The 19,669-nt window shown below is 41.1% G+C and overlaps 2 protein-coding genes across 3 annotated transcripts in view; one reads left to right on the top strand and one right to left on the bottom strand.

The window, feature by feature from the left end:
* Nucleotides 1–941: 941 nt before the first annotated feature.
* On the bottom strand, nt 942–9,937 carry LOC103457787 (uncharacterized). Of its 2 annotated transcripts, none has more exons than XM_008398194.2 (5): nt 9,678–9,937; nt 5,708–8,145; nt 2,982–3,131; nt 2,595–2,675; nt 942–1,325 (listed from the first exon to the last, which is right to left on the bottom strand). In XM_008398194.2, exons 2-5 carry the CDS (start codon nt 8,124–8,126, stop codon nt 1,207–1,209), a joined length of 2,769 nt encoding a protein of 922 aa, XP_008396416.1. In that variant the 5' UTR covers nt 8,127–8,145; nt 9,678–9,937; the 3' UTR covers nt 942–1,206. The 2 variants fall into 2 exon arrangements, with proteins under 2 accessions (XP_008396416.1, XP_008396418.1); XM_008398196.2 differs by having other exon boundaries at nt 9,682–9,937.
* A 161-nt stretch (nt 9,938–10,098) lies between these two features.
* The window catches only part of vsnl1a (visinin-like 1a), a 33,302-nt gene continuing 23,731 nt past the window's right edge, over nt 10,099–19,669 (top strand). The window contains exons 1-2 of the mRNA XM_008398197.2: nt 10,099–10,365; nt 19,026–19,196. Of these exons, the coding sequence (XP_008396419.1) occupies nt 19,035–19,196 (162 nt within the window). The 5' untranslated portion in view covers nt 10,099–10,365; nt 19,026–19,034. The remainder of the gene's footprint in view (nt 10,366–19,025; nt 19,197–19,669) is intronic.

Raw genomic sequence — 19,669 nt, 5'->3', positions numbered from 1 at the left:
TCCTGCGCTCCACAAGCCGACCAGAGATTACGTTAAAAACATAACATTCAGTCCGATACGATATCAGGTTTGCAGGCTTGATATTTATTTTGCGATCATTAATAGCCTCCCTGAACACAGCGGTGGTTGATTAGTTCATTTTAAACTCCTGCTCTGCTAGTTATTTTGATAATGGAACCGAAACGCACAGAATTGCGCAATCACTGAGATTATTATTGTTGGATTATTCATTTGAACATGTTTTGTTGATTTTTTTGTTGTTCTTTAATAAAGTTACGAACGTTTAAGGGAGCCAGAGGAGGACGTGCTGCTCTCAGCCTCCTGGCGGCGTTCAGTTTGTCACCTAATGCTGAGATCGACTCAAAACCTTCAGCGATCGTCGTGTTGCACCGCTGCTCTACCAAAGCACGAACAGTTCAGAAAAAATATGAAATGGGAAAAAAGTTATTTATTAACTGATTAAGTCGTGTTTTAGATTGTTCTTGACAAACTAATCAGTCACGGCTAATTAGTAGGCGCATTCGCGGCTGCACAGTGAACCCATTTACAGCAGACAGCCGCTCCCCTCTCTTGCAGGTACTGAGTACCCCCGCTAAATCTTTTAGGGGTACGCAGTACTCTGAAGTACCCCCTTACTTTCACCCCTGCTCTTTCTACAGACAAACACAAGAAAGAATTTGATTAAGGTTTGTGTTATGTTAGACACATCGAAGCTCATTTAATGGTAAAAATAACAGAACACACAAAGAACATCATCACTCTAATGAAAACTGTCTGAATACACCCACACATCACAGGAACAATATGGACCTACAGCAAATATGCCTACTGTTATGAAAACTGTCTTAATACAATAAAATATGTTAAAAATACAATGTAAACATTACAACAGGGGGATTTAAATAGTTAAATATTACATATAAATAAATAAATAAATAAATAAATAAATAAATAAATAAATAAATAAGTAGATTTTACTTCAAGTAGCACCAAGCTGCTGCTGTTTTACTCAGCTGGTAACACACGCCCAACCACCACAGCTGCTAAATGTGACAAACGCCACATTGTGACAGAAGGAAACCAGAACCAACAGCAGAACCGTGTTAAATAACCAGAGACAACAACATCACACTTCTTGAACGTCGAAATCAAAACAGAACCCTGACAACATCATTTGGTCAAACAACACCCTCCCAGTTGCCGTATTTATTTGTATGGATGTGCGTGGTGGAGCTGTTTGGTCTTGGCTCGTTTTGAAAGTCCAACCCTTATTGGCCGCGTGCACGTCCTCAAAGGCTCCAGCCTCCTGGGTAGGTCTGGTGGTCCTGCACACAGAGGGAGTGCTGGGGTTGAACTCTGTGTACAAAGTGTTCCTGCTGCTTTTAAAGGTGTTTTCACAACTAATATGGAAGGCATTGTTCAATAGGGGATCAAAATTGCAACATTTGTTTCAGTTTCTGCTGGTACAGTTTGCTTTCATGCTGCACTGCGTCAAACAAACCAAACTCTTTGAAAATCTGTTCCCCTCCTCGCCTGTGGTGGCGCTGCACCAAGAACTACTGAAGGAAACGACATGAAAACCTCAGAAGAAGACACTGAGTGCAACTTTCTTCTTCATGAAATGTAAACAAAAATGGAGTGGCGTCAGATTTTAGCGGTTGTAGGATTTCACTTTTGTGTTTGGTGAAAGACCACGAGCCATTTCTCACAGTAGCGCCAGACTCCCATGGTTGTTTTGGTTGGATTTACCCAGAATACCCTGCCTTGTTGTCTGCTTCCTTCCTTCACATACGCATTAAAACCGCACCACAATTGACTTCAACTGAACTGACCTAAGCTTTTAGGCGCACCAGAGTTATGGTGCGTTCACACCAAAAGCGTTATGTGTTTCAAAAACGCGTCCGATGCTTTGAGTTCGATGCGTGTGAACTTTTTGAATGCAGACGCTTGAGATTTTGCTCTACACCTGGCATTTCCCGCGTCTAGTTTATGTTCAAAGTCTATGTGGAGGCGCGTGGAGGGCGTGTCAGACGCATCAGCTCTAGCCGTTGTTTTCCGTTGGACGCTCTTGACGCTTCAAACTCCTCCACATAGACTTTTAATGCAAACCAGATACGCCTGACGCTGTTGGTGTAGGCAAACGGACTGGAGTTGGATTAAAGCGGAATAAAAAGGGTTGCTGTGAATCCACCTAAAGAGCGTGTGTTTGTTGGAACATTTTCTTACACAGTGTAAAATCTGCATTCGATTTGAAAAGATTTTCAAACTTCACTTCGAAGATTTTAAATATTTAAAGGCAGCTTTACTTTGAGCAGATGCCATCACACTGGTAATGAAGAAAATAATTTGTTTCTACTGCTGTTAAAGGGGATTTTCATGTATAAAACCTTAATCTGTTGTTTCAACAGTGTTTGATATAGCTCATTTGCACCAGGCTATTTGTAATGAAGATGTGATATTTTTCTGCACCTGCCAATTTCATTTTGACAACTTTTCTCTCGGATGTGAAAATCTCTCACACCTCCTGTGATAAGCCATCCTGTATTTGGCAAATATATAAATGGCATGAGTCACAGCTTAAAAATGAAACTCACCGTGGCTCAGCTGCTCCAAGTCAGGCAGACGCATAAAGGATGGAGACCAAACTTTAACTTTCTGCTCCACCTCTTGGGACTCTGAAAACAACATGATCACAAGTCAGGACTGGTCAAAGCTTACATTCTGACAATTTTTTTTTTTTTATTTCAAAACTTTTCAGAACTTTACAGAGTTTTCAGTGATTCTGAGCCTTTTAGAAGAGTAAAAGGCTTCTATGAAACAATGATGGATATTTCTACAGCTGTCAGGGTCTACAAATAGAATTGTTAAAATCAGGTGATGGATGGATGGATTACAAGCAGTATCTGCAGGGGAAATTTTCAGTTTTTATAAATTTTGTATAAATGAGTCAGAAAACTCACGTGTACATGTTTAGATCTAACCTTTGCTCTTCTCTGTGGTGTCCATCAATGGTTCCTGCTCCAGGTTTCTGTTGAGAGGTACTTCCTGTTCGCCATCACTCCTGATAACCGGACAGGAGACRGCTGGATCAAGTCCACACATCACCAGGCCGTGGTCTTCAACAGCTTTATCTAAAAATGGACACAAGACAACTGACCTCTCTGGAGTCCAATAAATAATCACTGTGTGGCTGAATCTAAATGTTATTCTATGGCTCAGATGGTTTACATATTTATCCTTTCTACACGAATCCTGAACCTTTGCACTCTCCTTCCTCGCCTGTTTCTGGTATATGATATATTACACACACCAGTCTCTGGTTTGTTTTACCACTGAGATCAAGAACGGCAGATATTATCGTTTCTCTTTATACCTTTAGAGTTTGAATATTACCACATTATATTTGATGGGGGAATAGCTATAGATGCATGAGTGTTCTTCATATTGATATTAAAATATCATCTAACCTGGTGAAAGTATTCACATCACATTGAACCTAATCACATTAAGCCATGTCATAACGACAAACTTTAAATGTTTTATTGGGATTTTATGAGACCAACGTGGTGAGTAAATGTGAAGTGCAAAGAAAACAAACAAGAATCCAACAAGTGTGTGTTTGTGTTCAACCCTATGAGTCAATGCTTTATAGAAACGCCATCTGGAGCTCAGTGTTTTGGAGCAAATCTCTACCAGCTTTGAATACCTGAAGACTGAGGGTGTTTTCATACCTGACACTTTGCTGTTCGCTCTCACTGCTCTGAGTCAAACGGACCAAACACTTTGAAAAACCTGTCACCTCCCTCACCTATGGTGGCGCTGCACCAAGAACCACCGAAGGAAACTACACAAAAACTTCAGAAGAGACACTGAGGGCAACTTTCTTTTTCATTAAGTGTAAATAAACAGAGTGCTGTCAGATTTTAGCAGTCAGTACGTTTTTGCTTTTATCTTTGGTAAAAATACCATGTGCCATTTATCCCGCTAGCACTAGACTAGGTTTTTAGGCAGACCAGAGTTCGCTTTTTTGGTTTGCATTAAAGTTCAACTGAGCGTTCACACCTCCCCAAATGAACTGGACTTTTTWGGYAGCTAGAGTTTGATTAAAGTTGCGAAACAGGGCCAGTGTGAGTACACCCTAAAACTTTGCTCCTTTTTCTTTGCAAAATACCTCAAACTCATTCAGACTGGATGGAGAGAGTCCGTGAACATCCAATTTAAAGTCTCGCCACAGATTCCAGTCCACTCTACATGATGTGATCTATGAAACATTGAAATGTGGCTGTTCTGTTGGAAGAGCAACTTCTGCTCCAGGCTTACGACTTTTGCAACCTGAAACAGGCTTTGGCTTTTATGCAACTTTGCATTTAAAGCGTCATTATTTAGTCATAATCATTCGTGTTCATAACAGGTGTAATTTCATGTTTASATACATGTCATAAACATGCATATGTCAACCTTATGCATATGTCAGTTTCATGCACACCCCTTCAAATAAAGTGTTACCCAGGCTTTATTCCAGGATTGTCCAAGATTTAGCTCTACCCAACTTCCCAAAATCTATGACCAGCTTCCCTGTTGCCTGTGCTGGYCTACTGCAGGGGTCCCCAAACTGTTTCCTGTGAGGGCCACATAACTTTTCCCTTCTCTGGTGGGGGCCGGAGTCAGTTTGTAACAGAAAAGGTGTGACGATTGCATGAGTGCCTAAATGTAAAAAATTATTGTTTTCCAGAAAGCACAATCAAATAACCCTCTGTGGGTTCTTCACAGAATAAATCCAGGAAATAACACTATTTATGAAGTAAACACCATATTTTCAGGACTATAAGCCGCACCAGGCTATAAGCCGCAGATATCTCTGCCGCTCCAGGTTTTCCACAACACAGCAGCAGCAGCAGAGGGGGGCGGACACCCAAATTTTGAGTCATAACAGGTCAATTGAATATCACATTTATTTCGGTTGAAAAAGAAAAAGTTGCCAAGTTTAGATTTAACCGAACTGATTACGGTAGTTTCTGAACGGTAACTGTAACAGTAAAAGTGCTGATCCTTTGTGTCTGCTACTAGCATGTGCTAAATGAAAATGGGCGTCGTCTTCTTCTTTAGATTTCAATGGCAGCTTGCATCCATTATTGTTGCACTACTGCCATCTATTGGATCCTAATATCTATACCTCAAATTCTCATAATGATCCCAGTAATATTTAAGAAAACAAAAAAATCTTCTTTTTTCCCTCATTGCTATTTAACTGATCAACAACATTCTCAAATTTCAATTCCCTATTAAAACATAATTCCGCTTTAATGGGCGCTTTCTTCTTTGATTTCCAATTTTGACTTCCAATGATACACTTCCTGCTAAAGAGCCCCCTGATGGTTGAAAGAAAATCCACATATAAGCCGCACCGGGCTATAAGCCGCAAGGTTCAAAGCTTAGGAAAAAAGTAGAGGCTTATAGTCCGGAAAATACGGTATATGAAAAAAAATGTAAATGCTCTCTGGTATTGTTCAGGGGGTCGAACCAAATGTGACGGCGGGCCGGATCCGGCCCGCGGGCCGTAGTTTGGGGACCACTGGCCTACTGTCTAAAATCCCAGTAAAATATCTTGAAAAGATCTAAGGAAATGCAAGGAATGGTACAATGTACAAACATATTCAATAAAATAGTAACAAGAAAACCACAAAAACACTGATCTTTCAACAGTTACCTGTTGACGTGTGAGCGTAGCATTCCAGTCCAGGGCTACTCAGCACTTTGGTAGAGTGGCCCACCGAGGGCTCGGGTAAATCAGGCGAGGGTGGCTTTGTGAATTCGTTTCTACTGATATCAAAGAACAAGTTGAGCTCCTGTAAGATCCTTCCAAACTGTTCCTTCATTTCAAAGTCAAAGTTGGTGCTTAGATCACAAGAGGGCCCATCAGAGTCAGTAGGAAGAGCAGAAGACGCTGACTGTGGGTTCAACTCATCATGTGAGCARTGGGGGGAATCATYGGTTGAACGGCTGTTCGGCTCTTTCTCCAGGAATGGGGTGAAGTTTGGGACTTCATTAGAACTGGAATCACTGGAGACAAATCCGTTCTCTGTGTTCTCCTTATCTTCAAGAGTCTTCTCATTGATYTCGCTCTCTGCCACTTCCACGTGGTGTTCTTGTTCTTCCTGGTGTGTGTTCAGGAGCTCTGTGGCACCATCATCGTCATCTGGAAAGAGTTTGATCTTTTCAAACGTGTCAAACCTGCCGAGCGCATCCTTGCCGGGAGTGAAGGCCGATKGGAAATATCTGACGCCATGAATAGCATTTTGAGATGGGCACGGAACCACTGCGTCAGTCATAGGAGGAATGCTGTGGAACGTGGACACATCAGGCATGTGTTGATCGTGAGTGAAGTTACCTAGACTTTGTTCTGGATCTTCTCCGTTATAAAAACTCAACCTGTTCTCTGCCCATTCACTAACATCTTGAATGGGAGACTCTTCCCTAATRTCRTCTTCGAACTCACTCTGCTTCTGCATGCTCTCCCCAGTTTCCTGCTCGTCTATGTTTATTTCTCCGCCAACTTTTACCTTCTGGTTTTGTTCCTTGCCTTTAGTCGTCACATAGGTTACGCAAATATTGGCCCCAAAAGCTTCATCGAGCTCATTTTCTTGTTTGTTGTCAATACTTTTGAGATTGCTGCCATGTTTTTGTGTTTCTCCTTCTTTCTGGTAACTGTTGCAGTCTCCTTGTTTATTTTGCCACTCCGATTCTAAATTCCTCAATTTGTAGGTTTCTGTTTCTTTTGGAGAATGACTTTGTATGAACCCAGCAACCTCTTCCACTTCGTCAGTTTTGCCGTGCAAGTATTCAAGCTCAGGCATCTCCATGTGGTCAGGGCTGACAGCAACTTTCAGCTGACTTCTCGCCGTATCGCAGATCTCTCCAGTTAAATCATCTTCAGCAAATGCAGGACTGGATTTGCCCTCATTGTCGGTCTGGTCTTGCATCAAGTTGCTTGTTGTGCCAATCTTATTTCCATCTCTCTGAACCTGCTCCATCTGGTCTGGAATTGAATCYAGTGACGTTCTGGCTTCAGAACAAAGTGGAGAAGTTGCTTCAATGTTGCARACCTCAACTAACGGAGATAATTCTCCACCTGCAGCGCCGTCTGAGTTACAGATCAGTCGTTCAACCTCCTCGTCAATTTCACTCCAGATTACAGGGTCAATTACACAGAATGCGTCTGCCTCATTATCTCCTTTGGCAGCCTCTTGACTGATTATAACAGCTGCTGGAATCTCTGCCTCTACCACATAGTTGTGCTCCTGAAAACTCACATTTTCAGCTGATGTGGTTGTGCCTRACACAAACTCACAGCAAGGAATCAATCCCTCAGAAGAATTGACAAAGGTTTTGCTCCCTTGACCTTTTGTTTCTACGTCGGAGATATTTTCAGGAATCCGATGGTCAGATTTCTGAGAATGATCCGCTTCAACGTTGGAGCAGAGCGGGAGAACACCTTGGGAAGAGGATGTGGGACTCCTCAGAGGGGCCTCCTCTGTCTTCAGATCACCCTCTACAGCATCCGCCAATTGGCTGAAAGAATGACAGAAATCTGTGTCAGCCGCCTGATGTGAACAGAAGGTAACTGCCTGGATGAGACTGGGTTGAGTTTGAGTCCAAGTCCCAAGATTCCCATCATTCCCATCATTCTGAAGACAGACGGCAGGATTTTCACCCTCGAGTGACTTCTCCAGCTGTTTACAGTCAGAAAGACTGGGTGTGCTGTTGCTGGCGGGACTTAGCTCGTCTGTTTCGGTAACAAAAGACTTCCCCTCTCTCTCGACACTCGCACACACATCATTTGACTCGGAAGTCACATGAGTAGCAGGAGTAAGATCTGATGGAAGGCCTGTGGGGTTTTCATCATGATACTGCCCACTCTCTGCTGTTATCAGGCCGTTGGTCTCCTGGAGGTTATTCGTCGATAGGCTGCTAATCGCATCCTGAGACGTCTGAAGCTGTGAAGAGTTGAACCCGCTGTTCCAGTGGAGGTTTTCTGTCGCAGCGCAGTCTGTCCTCGCTCGTTTTGGGGAGGGCGGGGAAGTTGGCTCTGTTTGAGGACTGATTTCCTCAATGGGGATTGTTTCCATTTTCTTCCTGTAAGAATACCTAAAAAAAACAAACAGAAAAGCAGCATTAACACTACCTTTGAGAGCAGCAATGCATGATTATTTTCTGTTAATGAAAGTACAGGAAAACATTCTTTTTTTAGGAAGAGCTTAAGCTTAAATTTATTAAAGATTCTTCTTTTACTTTGAACTTGTATATCTAGCACATTTGTTAACTTATCAGATGCCAAAGTTATTCTAAGAATCTCCTTGTGTTATTGTGTGCATTTTATCAGTTAACCATCAGTAAGCACACCACTTGACAGCCTTGCCTGAACCAGGGACAGGATAATATTACAAGTTAGTCTATAACCAGCAGTAAAATAACTGATGGCCATCATTTAAAGACATAAATGATATAACCTTCCATCTCCTTTTTTCTCCCTCCCATTTTTGGGTAGTTTTCCTCCTACAGAAGCCTTACAGTTACACAAATCAGTCATATTAATACTTTTAAAAAAATTCAATGCTATGTTTAATTATCTGAATAAATTGAAAATACCTATATCAAATGAAATCAATATTTTTAAATACACGATAAAACTCTCAATATATTGCATTATAAATTAATGCAATATATATTGGGGAATCCAATTAAAATTTTAATTGGGCATACAAAATATTCTAAGTAATTTTCAATTATTTATAATAATAAAAATGTATTTTTCTGTCATTTTTAACTTTTCCTTACACAAGTCAAAAAAGAAAAAAACATGATACTGAAAAAAATACTTTTTGCTTCCTATGAAATGTATATAATTTCCTATCTATATAGGAAATGTATACATATCATTTCGGTCTGAAATGATAAAATCCTGTTAAAAAACTGAGGTGAACTGACGAGATCTCAGTCCCTGTTTACTCCAACCTTAATGTTATATGATAAATGTATTGACCAAAGGTGGTTGTAGAAAGTGTTGATAGCAACAATTGCACCACCTGTGATTTTGAATAGAATTACGGTAACTTGACTTCAGACATCTGCTTTCAATGGTTATTTCTCATTTTTAAATAATTTCACTTATCTTTGATCACATAGTATACAGAGTCATGGTAAAAAATAAAAATAAAAAAAGACAACATTCTGTTAAGATTTTTGGGTTTGACATGTTTCATATGTATCGGGAAGTTTCGGGCTGAACTTTATTGTTATACAGTTTTTATTTAGACATTTTTTTATATAGACACATTAATATACCTTTGTTAAAATCCTGGAATAGACAGAATAATGTTTTTCGCACTATGATAGGTATATTTTTCTACACTTTTTTGTTTTGTTTGATTTATTTTCCCCTTGGGATCAATAAAGTATATAGAAAAGCGCTGCATAAATCTAATCCATTCATGATTTTTAAGAGCAAAAGAGAACATTTTTAAAATTAGCTATCAATTTTAGCTAACTTTATAAGGAAACTCTGACTTCATGCTAACCTAAATTATTTTTTAAATAAATGGCTGTGATATTAGTTTACATTTAAAGTAGTAATGATTCTATGCCCTTTATTCGGAAGTTAGACAGCTCAAATGACTCACCTACTAAATGAGCAGTTTAATCTTGTCGCTAACCCCCTGTTAGCTTCCTGGCTAACGCTCCTTCTGTGCTTTGCTGTCAGTGGCGGGAAACTGTTGCGGCTGCTAAAGAAACAACTACTGAATAATAAGCGGTCTAATTAGGCGCTGCTCGTCCGCCATTACTTTGACCCCGTTTCTAATACAAGCAGCGCGTGACGGTTAAGAAAATATGCTTATTGGAGTAGAGAAAGAGCGAGTTTATTGCTAGTTCTTGTCCAGTGTGTTGACAGCCTGTTTCCCCGCTGTGTGCGGAGCCTATCAGGCTGATAACACACACGCATACACACACGCACCCACACACACACACACACACACACACACACACACACACACACACACACACACGCTGATCGTCTGTCTCCTCCTCTCTGTGCATCAGCAGCACTTCGTGTTCAGCAGCATCTTTCTGCGGATCTGCACCCCGTACTTTCTGACTCTCCTCCTCCAAACGGTGGAACAAATAGCAAAATTGGAAAAAAGAAGCAGACATTAAAGCCGTGAGCTTCTTGTTTCGCGGTAGGAGCATTTCATACGACTGAGGTGCTTGTTTTGTTTCTTTCCCCCCACCCCCTCGTCCTCGGAGGGTTTTTGAGACCACTCCAAACACCAGACCGCAGGACTTCTCTCGTTGACTTCACACTCTCACAAGGTAAGAAAATGAGCGCTTTGCGTTTCTGCATTTTTCTCCTCAGATTATTCTCTTGAGTGCTTGATGTATGCTGACATGATGCAACGCGGTGCGTCATCCTTTCTAATTTCCTGAGTGATTCATTGATTTTTTGAGCACATAATTGTAAATAAGAACGCATCCACGTTTTATCAATAAAACCGCCATATTATACCTGCGGGATTAAATCTGGACGAWATTTTTCGTGCAGACATCAAATAAGCATGACACGTCTTGTTTGCTTTACTCTTGCAGCCCACACACGCGCGCACACACAAGCACGCACGCACGCGCACACMCMTACACACACACTCACATGCGCACTGGAGTATTTTTGAATCAGCATCCAAAGTGAAGAGGTAATAAGCATAGAGGTGCTTAAAGATGTGTGGATTCTATCGGTTTATAATTGGTACTTGCGTGGGGTGGCTTGGCGTGACATGACACTGGATGGGGTGTGATGTGTGCTTGTGGAGCTGGTTTGTCACTGATGTTGCAATAGTGTGTGTGTGTGAAAGAGCGAGACAGAGAGATAGAGAGGCATGGGAGTGGAGGGTAGGGGGTGTCTCCTTAACCCACCCTCAGTAGGAAGCTACATTTCCAGACAAAAAGGCCTTCAGGATATTATAGCCTATCAAATTTGCTTGGAGTAAAACCTCAGACTGGTTCGTTGACATCTGATGTTGGATCACTCTCTCTCTCTCTCTCTCTCTCTCTGTCTCTCACTCTCTATACCAGCACTCTGCCCTCCTCTCAAGGTCAGCTCCTGTTGGAAAATTATGGGAAATGGGGTGGTGTTATGTAATGGCCCACTGCCCCAGCTCAGGGGCCGCTCTGCTGGCTGTAAAGCCTCCCCTCTTTTACGCTGCAGATATGTCATCGTCAGGCTTGCACCTGTCGCCTTATTCTTCCCATCTGCTTTCCCTCCAAAAAGGGTTCAAAAGGACCTGAACCCTCCAGTGACTCAGGTTTAGAGTCAGTGCGGAATGTGATCGACAACTGCAAAGTGCTGCAAAGTGATCCAGTGTGCCTCGTCACCACAGCCCCCCCGCCGCCATCCCCACCCCTCCGGGCCCGGCCCCATACTCAAGTCTCATCCTGAAGCGGGTGCACTGGCATTTGCTGATGATGCACCAGCTGGTTCTGCGTTTGTTTCCTTCGTCTCTTTCCTGTGGCAATTGTAAGTGGCGCAGAACATCACAAACGCATAGATGGAGATAACAGACGCCCAGGCCGGGGTGTGTTCTCTGTTATTCAACAGGAGCGTCATGCCTCTGCATTTCTCTCGGATCACACCCATCCCCACCTTCACTGCCTCTCTCCCCCCCACCTCCCGATCACTTTTGCATCACTCTTTATTCCACTGCGTGTACCGAGTAGTGAGAATGCATCAGAAAACGCTCGGTGGAATGTGAAGAGTGAGTTTAGTCATCGTCGCATTTGCATGCAGAGCGTAGGGAGTTCAGTCATATAACATTTACAGGCTGTTTTCATCCYAGTGCTGGTTGATTGCATCACAAGGGTGGCGGTGGACGGTAACAAGCCAGATGGGCGACTGACAGGGGTCGTAGGAARCTTGGAAGAATAGCAATCAGCCGAGGTGCCAAATGGGAATGATAAGCAGCCCTATATGGAAGATGAACGTCATCTGTTTGATGGATGTGGACAAAGATGATGTTTTAAAGTTGCCCTAATTGTCCTGAATAAAATGTTTCAGTGTTCCCGAAAAATTATAAAAATTCCTTGAACCTATTTTCACATTTTGTCATATTACAGCCACTAACCTCAATGAAGACAAAGTAACACATTATTATCACCACTGGTTCTTAATTGGATTTAGATCTGGACTTAGACTGGGCCATTCTGACACATGAATATACTTTAATCTAAATCATTGCATTCTTGCTCTTGCTCTATGTCTTTCTTTAGGTCATTTTCCTTGCATGTTTTTTACTGCCTCTAACAGGCCTTCTTCCAGGATTGCTCTAAATTTAGCTCCATTCARCTTCCCTTTAACTCTGCGTGTTTCGTTGTAACCTGAAAAAAAGGTGAAAAACTCGGTGTGAATGCCCTTGCACAGAACTGAAAAAATACATACGTAAGACTAATTCAAATCAAACTTCCCGAGACAAATCCCCATCTAAACAGTGAAAAATAAGTACCTCAGCAGCATGTAAAATGTGATGCTGGGTCCATCGGCTGCACACTGATGCAGCACAGATGCGAAACCGTCTCTGCCGCTTGTTTGTTGAGCGAGTGACAAGAGACGGCGTGTTGAGTATCGCTCATATTACGATGCAGCGTGAGCGATTTGTGAGGACATTGTGAAYGTGATGCCACATGGCACCACATCAAGACATCACAAGTCTGAATCTTCGACTAAAAATGCAACAGTTCTGCAAGAGGTTCACCTTATTTCATGGCCGTTCTTGTTAGCCCTTAAAAGAAGATGTAAATCTTCCTACTGACAGGTGTTTCGGGGAAGAGCCTCCATGTATGAATACAAAGAAAGACAGGCACAGTGTCATGATGGCAATGTACTACGTCATTTGTTCACATCTCTCTTAGGACGTGTGCACACGTCCCGCTGCTGTTGCTTTCTTCATCATGGACCTATTTTGAAACAAAGTGGTGTCTTGCACCTTCCTGTCAGAGGACATTGCATTTGCACATTCCCTGATGGWCTTACATTTGTTTATGAGATCATAGACCGACAAAACAAAGGCAAAGGGTAGAGTTCAACCCACACTCATATTTGTGCAGTTCCAATGGTCTGGAGATACGGATGTAGACAAATCTATTGTCACCAAACMTAAATTTGAGTTAATCCAWAGTATTCTGATTATCCAWGGTTAGGTCCAGGAGRAAAACCCACATTTCCCTCCGTCTAGTGACATCCACCAGCTCATTCTAGGAAATCCCAAAGTGTTCCCAAACCAGATGGGGATACATCTGGGTTTTCATCAGTGTCTCTTCCTAGCGGGACATATCCTTAATCTCCAAAGGTAGATTCCCAGAAGGCATCCTTGTTGAATGCCTGAACTACCTTAACTGATTTCTTTCAATAGCCATCATCATTTTTGATGTGTTGCATTAGAAAAGGTTGATGGAAATGACAAAATTCAACATAACTTCCTCAGTGTTGCAAAAAAGTTTTTTGCTTGTTTGAGGTGGTTTTCGGCTTTTCTTAATGTGCTAGAGGGACATGGAATCACATTTGCCAAATAAGTTCCATTGTGGTGAGCATTTAAGTCACATGACTCATCAGCTGTTTCCATTGTTGGTGTGGATTAGATTTGAATTTCTTTCCGTACATCTTCTACAGCATGTAACATCGCCAGTACTGGTTGGCATGACAGAACAATTACAATTTAAATTACAACAGATTCTTGAAAACCTCTCTCTATTTTTCTCAGTCGTGAGGTCCATCGTAGGTTACAACCTCTATTTCCTGTTTATTACAGCCATGTGTAACTTCAACAGCTRATGAAAGTATGCTGTGCRTAGCCTGGTTGATTCGCTTCAAACCAGTAAATGGAAACATGGCTAATTTGCCTTTTCTTGCAACATTTTAAAAGTTCAATCAAAATATCCATGGCAATTGGACGGTAACAACTAATATAGAGACTCCACCCTATCGCTAAGGTGGAGTAAGGCCAACTTATTCAGAAGCTCATTTTTGACTGGTTGTACCCAGGATCTCATTCTTTCTGCCATTATCCGTATCTCAAAACCACAGATGAGGGTCAGAAAGTAGACAGACCAGTAGATTCCAARCTAACAAACAAAATACTTTGTGCAACCCCCTTTTGCTAACAGCGTAGCATCCTCTAGCCAGAATCTCTCTAGCTTAGTGGTTACCAATGTTGTGGTTGGATTCGCACTGGGGTAGTATTGATGTCTTAAGACCCTGTTTGCTATTTAAAGAATCATGTTGTGCCATGTATTCTTCACAAGAACCTTCAGAAGAGAAACAGGGACACGTCATGACAGGTCCTCCACCCTATTTAACCTTTGTGTTTACAAATGGGGTCCAACCGACCCCACACCCGTATCACTTGTATCATTTGCCTCAGTCCTCGCAYGCACAAAGGTTAACAATAGGCATGAATAACTTTTCCACATATTCTACATGTATTTCACGTTAAACCTACCAGGAGGGTTGTTGYGGAATAAAACACTTACTAGTGTCATCTGATACATGGTTCCGATTAAAAACCAAATAGAGTTTGAGAAATGTTTACATTTGTGAATGTACAGATARAGGTTATTGGTATCATGGAGACTTGGCCATGCTCTTTTCCTCCTTCAATAGAGGCAAGTTGCAAAAGGAAATGGGTTGCTGTGGGTCGGAGGTAAAACACTATGGATTTCTAGCTGAATATTCCAAGACATGGGGCAGTGTGTGGAGTAGAGGTTATTGCTCTCTTTGGTATGATTCCAGACCYTAGGACAATTTCTTCACGCAGTTCCTTTGTAAAAAAAAAAAAAAAGAGAACCAGCAGCAGTTCCATTAAAAACAAGTATTACAAGTATTTCCTCATCCCATGAGGGTTTCATACCTTTTTGTTTTAACCTGGTAAACCTCGGTAGAATGGTGTGCCTTTTATGCCATCATGCAGACGTTTAAGATACTATTAAAAATTGGTAAAAGTGGTCACTGAAAGAATGAGTTTGCCGCTTAAACAATCCCCAAGCTCCAATTTAGGGGTTTTTCACAGAGAAACCGCAGCTAATGGATTACAGGGTCAGTTATGAATGAGAAAATTGTACAACTTCCTCTGCTTTTTTATTAGCAACTGAATGCACTTAGGATGCTCAGGGGGGTTGCATTAACACAAAGCTTCTTTGGCACCACTAAAAAGCTTCCTTTTTAGAGGTGCAGTTTTTTTCTGTCTTTGAATCCGGGCACTTTTGTGTGTTTTTCTTGCGTAATCTGTGCTTTAACTGCCAGACGGAGTCTTGCATTCTCACGTAAAGGTCTTCTTCAAAAGGGTCATGTCTTGCCGAAGGACATAGCAGCATGCAGAGGGGGCTCAGATACCTCCATGCGGACCAAATGATCCAAAGTTGAAAAAATGGTTCAACCGAGCCAGTTTGGTATTCCAAAGAAATCACATTAGTGAAGCTTGTTTCACAGTATACAATCAMAAATATAAAAAATATATTTACCCCTAATTAATTAACTGAAAAATTGCTAGGAGAGACAGTTTTTAGAAAACATCCAGTCACCAAACTCTCGTTTCAGACATATTCACCTTTTTCTTTTTTGTTGCTTTTTTTTAGAAATAGAAAAGGCCTTTGTTGTCCCAGAGTGGGGAAATTCTGGTGCAACAGCGGCAAAGTTAGAGGCAATTGAAAGAGTGGTGATTCACTCAAAGATAAAAATATAAAATTATAATCCATTTGTGAACTTGGATCACTTTTAGCTTCACTGACTTGATTTGGTCCAATAGCAGGAGGTGGACTACAGTGCAGAGCATTCTGGGTAAATACAACCAAAAACAGACGTGAGAGTCTAGCGCTAGCAGGAGAAATGGCTCGTGGATTTTATCTAAGACAAATAAGAAAATTAAAAGAGTTTGGTTCGTCTGACAATGCAGTGTGAAAGAGAACCGCACCAGCTGAAAATGGGAAAAATGTCGCAACTTTGGTCCCCAGTTGAACTGAGTGTACCAGACTATCAGATGTGAAAAAATCTAGCTTCTCTCCTTAACTCAACATTGATAATGGTGACCTTTAATACATTAAAAATATATTCTGACTTCATTAGCATACAGTTTCCCCAACTGTATTATAACATATACTAGGCCTATGTATTTTTATCGATTCTGCGATATTTATTGATATTTTTTCCTCGTAAAGTATTGATTTTTCATCTGTGAGTATCGATACCTTAAATCTTACTCAAATCCCTCATGTTTCAACTTGCATATGTACATTAAAAATGACATATAAATGAATCAACCAGTTACAATTAAAGAAATGAAATAGATAAATTCTGTTATCTAATATAAGTGAAAAAGACAAAAGAGGTTCCTTTTCTACATAATCACATGCACAAAGCCACACAATTAATATTTAAACAAAGCAAATGTATAACAAAAACAACATTTATTACACCAGTATTATACCATCAGGTCAATTAATTTAATCCAAGTTTATGGAACAGTCACAAAGTGTCACCAAAATCACTCTGTCCCTCTAAAATCTTTCARAAAATTGAATCTTACAGTTTGCTGAGTATCRTGATATATACCGTATTGTGAGCAGAATATCGGGTATTGTGAGATTAGTGTATTGCTACAGCACTAATATATGTATAATTTTCAACTCTAAACACAGTACCCAACTGGTACTCTTGTCTATAATACGAGTGGATTGTTCTCCCTTAAAGCCCCAGATTTATTTGAATTTTATGGCCGTACAAAACACAAACCTGTAAAGGCTCTTGAGATAACTTGTCACCGAAAAGCTACTGACTTTATTTCTCCAGCGGAGTTAAATTTCACGCCTCTATTTGCTGTGCTTGTGAACAGGGGGACTGTTTGGAATGGTGCCTGGACGTTGTCATCCAGGCACCATGAGAAACTGACAGGCAGGATGTAAAAGTCAGCCGAACAGCATTTCCAAAGCGATGTCGTAGGAGAAGCGGAGTCAACGCTTGATCAATAAAGGATCCCGGACACCTTGAAAGCGCCTGAGCGAAATGATTAATATCTCACAGTAACAGGTCTGCTGTTTGGCAGCCAACTTCTGAGTGGGCTGTTGTAGCATCTCTGTAAGGTAGAGTCTTATTTAGGAAAAAAAACCGCAAAGTCCACAATGTATGAAACGATTTGTTATTCAATGTACAGTACAATATAATGCCGCTATTGATTTAACCATTGTTTTACTCGGATGTGAAGGTGGTTCGCAACGATAAGTGTTAAGTTGAGCTTGCTAATTCAGTTTCCTTYTTTTGATTAACATTTTTTGAAGGGCAGTTTTGTTTACAGACATTTCATATGTGGCTCATTTATGGTTTTGGCATTTCCAATTTACGTATTGTTTTTCTGGTTATTTAAAATATCTTCCACTTCCAGTGTGAAGTATTCTTCTCAAAGTTWAAGTGTATTGATTTTTGAGAAAGCAAACGTGCATTATTACGCCATTATCGGTGTACTCCTAGAAAATGGTCTCAAAATAACAATATTATCATTAATCGCAATTGTTTATGGGACAATTTATCGTCCAACAAAATGTATTATCATGGCAGGCTGATCCTTGCGGTTCATTGTCACGGCACGTCTTTTTCACCATGCAGACAGATAACACACCATCCATTAAGTGTTGGTCTTATCACCCAGAAGGAGGTCTGAAGGAGCGTCTCAGCAGAGACGGAGAGGAGCGGGGATGTTCCAAAACTCTAACCGTATTTTGCAAATTTATGATAATTAGGGGTTGGGTAATGAACTAATGAAGGCCATAAAGTGGCAGCATGAGCACCAGGCAGATTGGAGCTGAGGCAGCTGCATGCAGCCGGCAGCAGGAGGAATTAAGGAAGATAAACTGAAACATACTAGAGTTTTTCTGCAACTTCACAGTGGGCACGCGCTACTTCAAAAGGTTGCTATTAAATCCGTTTGAATGGGTTCCATGCACGGAGGGAGATATGTTTGACAAATAATTAGCTTTAAACAAAACTGGGAAACGAGAACGTGTCGTATTCTAAAAGTATTCACACCCCTGAAGTTTTGTTTTTGTCACTTTGCGACCATAAAGTATTAATTGTGAAGTTGAAGGAAAATGCTTTTGGACCGTTTTTTATACATACAGAAACCAGAAACATTTGGAGCTAAAGGTTGAAGGATGGAGCCAAATACAAGGAGTCAATGGCAGAGCTAGTATGAAATATGGCTGCAGCTCAGCGATTATTTTTGTCAGATAAAACAAATTTGGCACGTTCGATGGACTTTTCAGTTAATCGCATAAGCTTATTTTATGCAATATGCCACTATCATTATATTACTAGAAAATAGTCTCAAAACAGCAAAATTATTGTTTGTTGCAATAATTACTGGGACAATTTATCGTCCAGTAAAACTTGTTAAAGTTACAGACTTCCATATGGCAAGACTTGAAAGGAGACTTTTTGTKCAGTCTGAACATYAAATGCAAATCATATTTTAAGTTGTACTGCATTGTGTTGCTCTAGCATATATATAATCTCTAAACAAAAGGATTTGATAAAATGTGCTCAGGTGGTGTGAATACTTTGGCAAAGTACTGTGAACATAACCCAGAAACTCTGCTTCRAACCAGTTCAAAAAAAGTACAAAAACAAACAAATGAGGACCAGCAGCTACCCAAAGGCAGAAGCAGAAACTGAACGATGTGATGCAATAATGCCTAATTTACACCGCGTGACATTCAGCCATTCTGCCTCGTAACGCACTTCATTTGTTTAAAGCGTATTTTTAGCGCTCTCGAGAAATCTCTGCTTGCAGCTTTGATRAATCGCTCTCCCAAAGTAGCGCAGACTGTTAGCTCTTGGTCTTGCACAACATTTGAATAATGCCTAACCTCAACTCTCTCTGTGTGTGTGTCTCTGTGTGTTTTTCCTGGGGCCTTCCCTTCTTCTGTTTTTTTTTGCTTTCCAGGGAAAAAAAATGGGGAAACAGAACAGCAAGCTGACCCCTGAAGTGATGGAGGACCTGGTGAAGAACACTGAGTTCAACGAGCACGAGCTGAAGCAGTGGTACAAGGGATTCCTGAAGGACTGCCCCACCGGCCGGCTAAACCTGGACGAGTTCCAGCAGCTATACGTCAAGGTGCGGCTCCGATCGATCCATCACGTCTCGCTTTGCCYGCGTTTGTTATGCGCTCGCCGCAGAAGTGCCAAATTTGTGTTGCGTTTTAAACCCAGAGGCAGGAAAGCAAAAACGATTTATTGAAGAGATTTGACAGGAATCTTGGTCTAGACAAGCAGCTCTTCAAGGAATCTCAAACTGGTTTAAGTGTCAGAGATGAGAGAGTTGTGGCGAGGATAAGAAGCAGTAGATGAATTGCGTGTTGAATCGAAAGGCTTGTAGTTGCAGGATGGCGTTTATAGCATAGAAGACAGCCAGCAGCTGRAGTGGGACGGCTGAGATGGTTTGTATGAAGATGAGGAGCGRAAAGGGCGAAAGAGACTGAGTGGTGGAGCTGGAAACTCTGACCACAACTTGTCTAAACTCGCTGTGTTTATAGATGTGAGCAAAACTTTGTCAATATTCTGCTAATATTATAAAAACATAATTTTGAA

Source organism: Poecilia reticulata, linkage group LG21 (assembly GCF_000633615.1).
Source record: "Poecilia reticulata strain Guanapo linkage group LG21, Guppy_female_1.0+MT, whole genome shotgun sequence".
NCBI classification, from domain to species: Eukaryota; Metazoa; Chordata; class Actinopteri; order Cyprinodontiformes; family Poeciliidae; genus Poecilia; species Poecilia reticulata.
The sequence above is the reverse complement of the archived record's forward strand: the minus strand, read 5'-3'. Positions and strand labels throughout refer to the sequence as shown.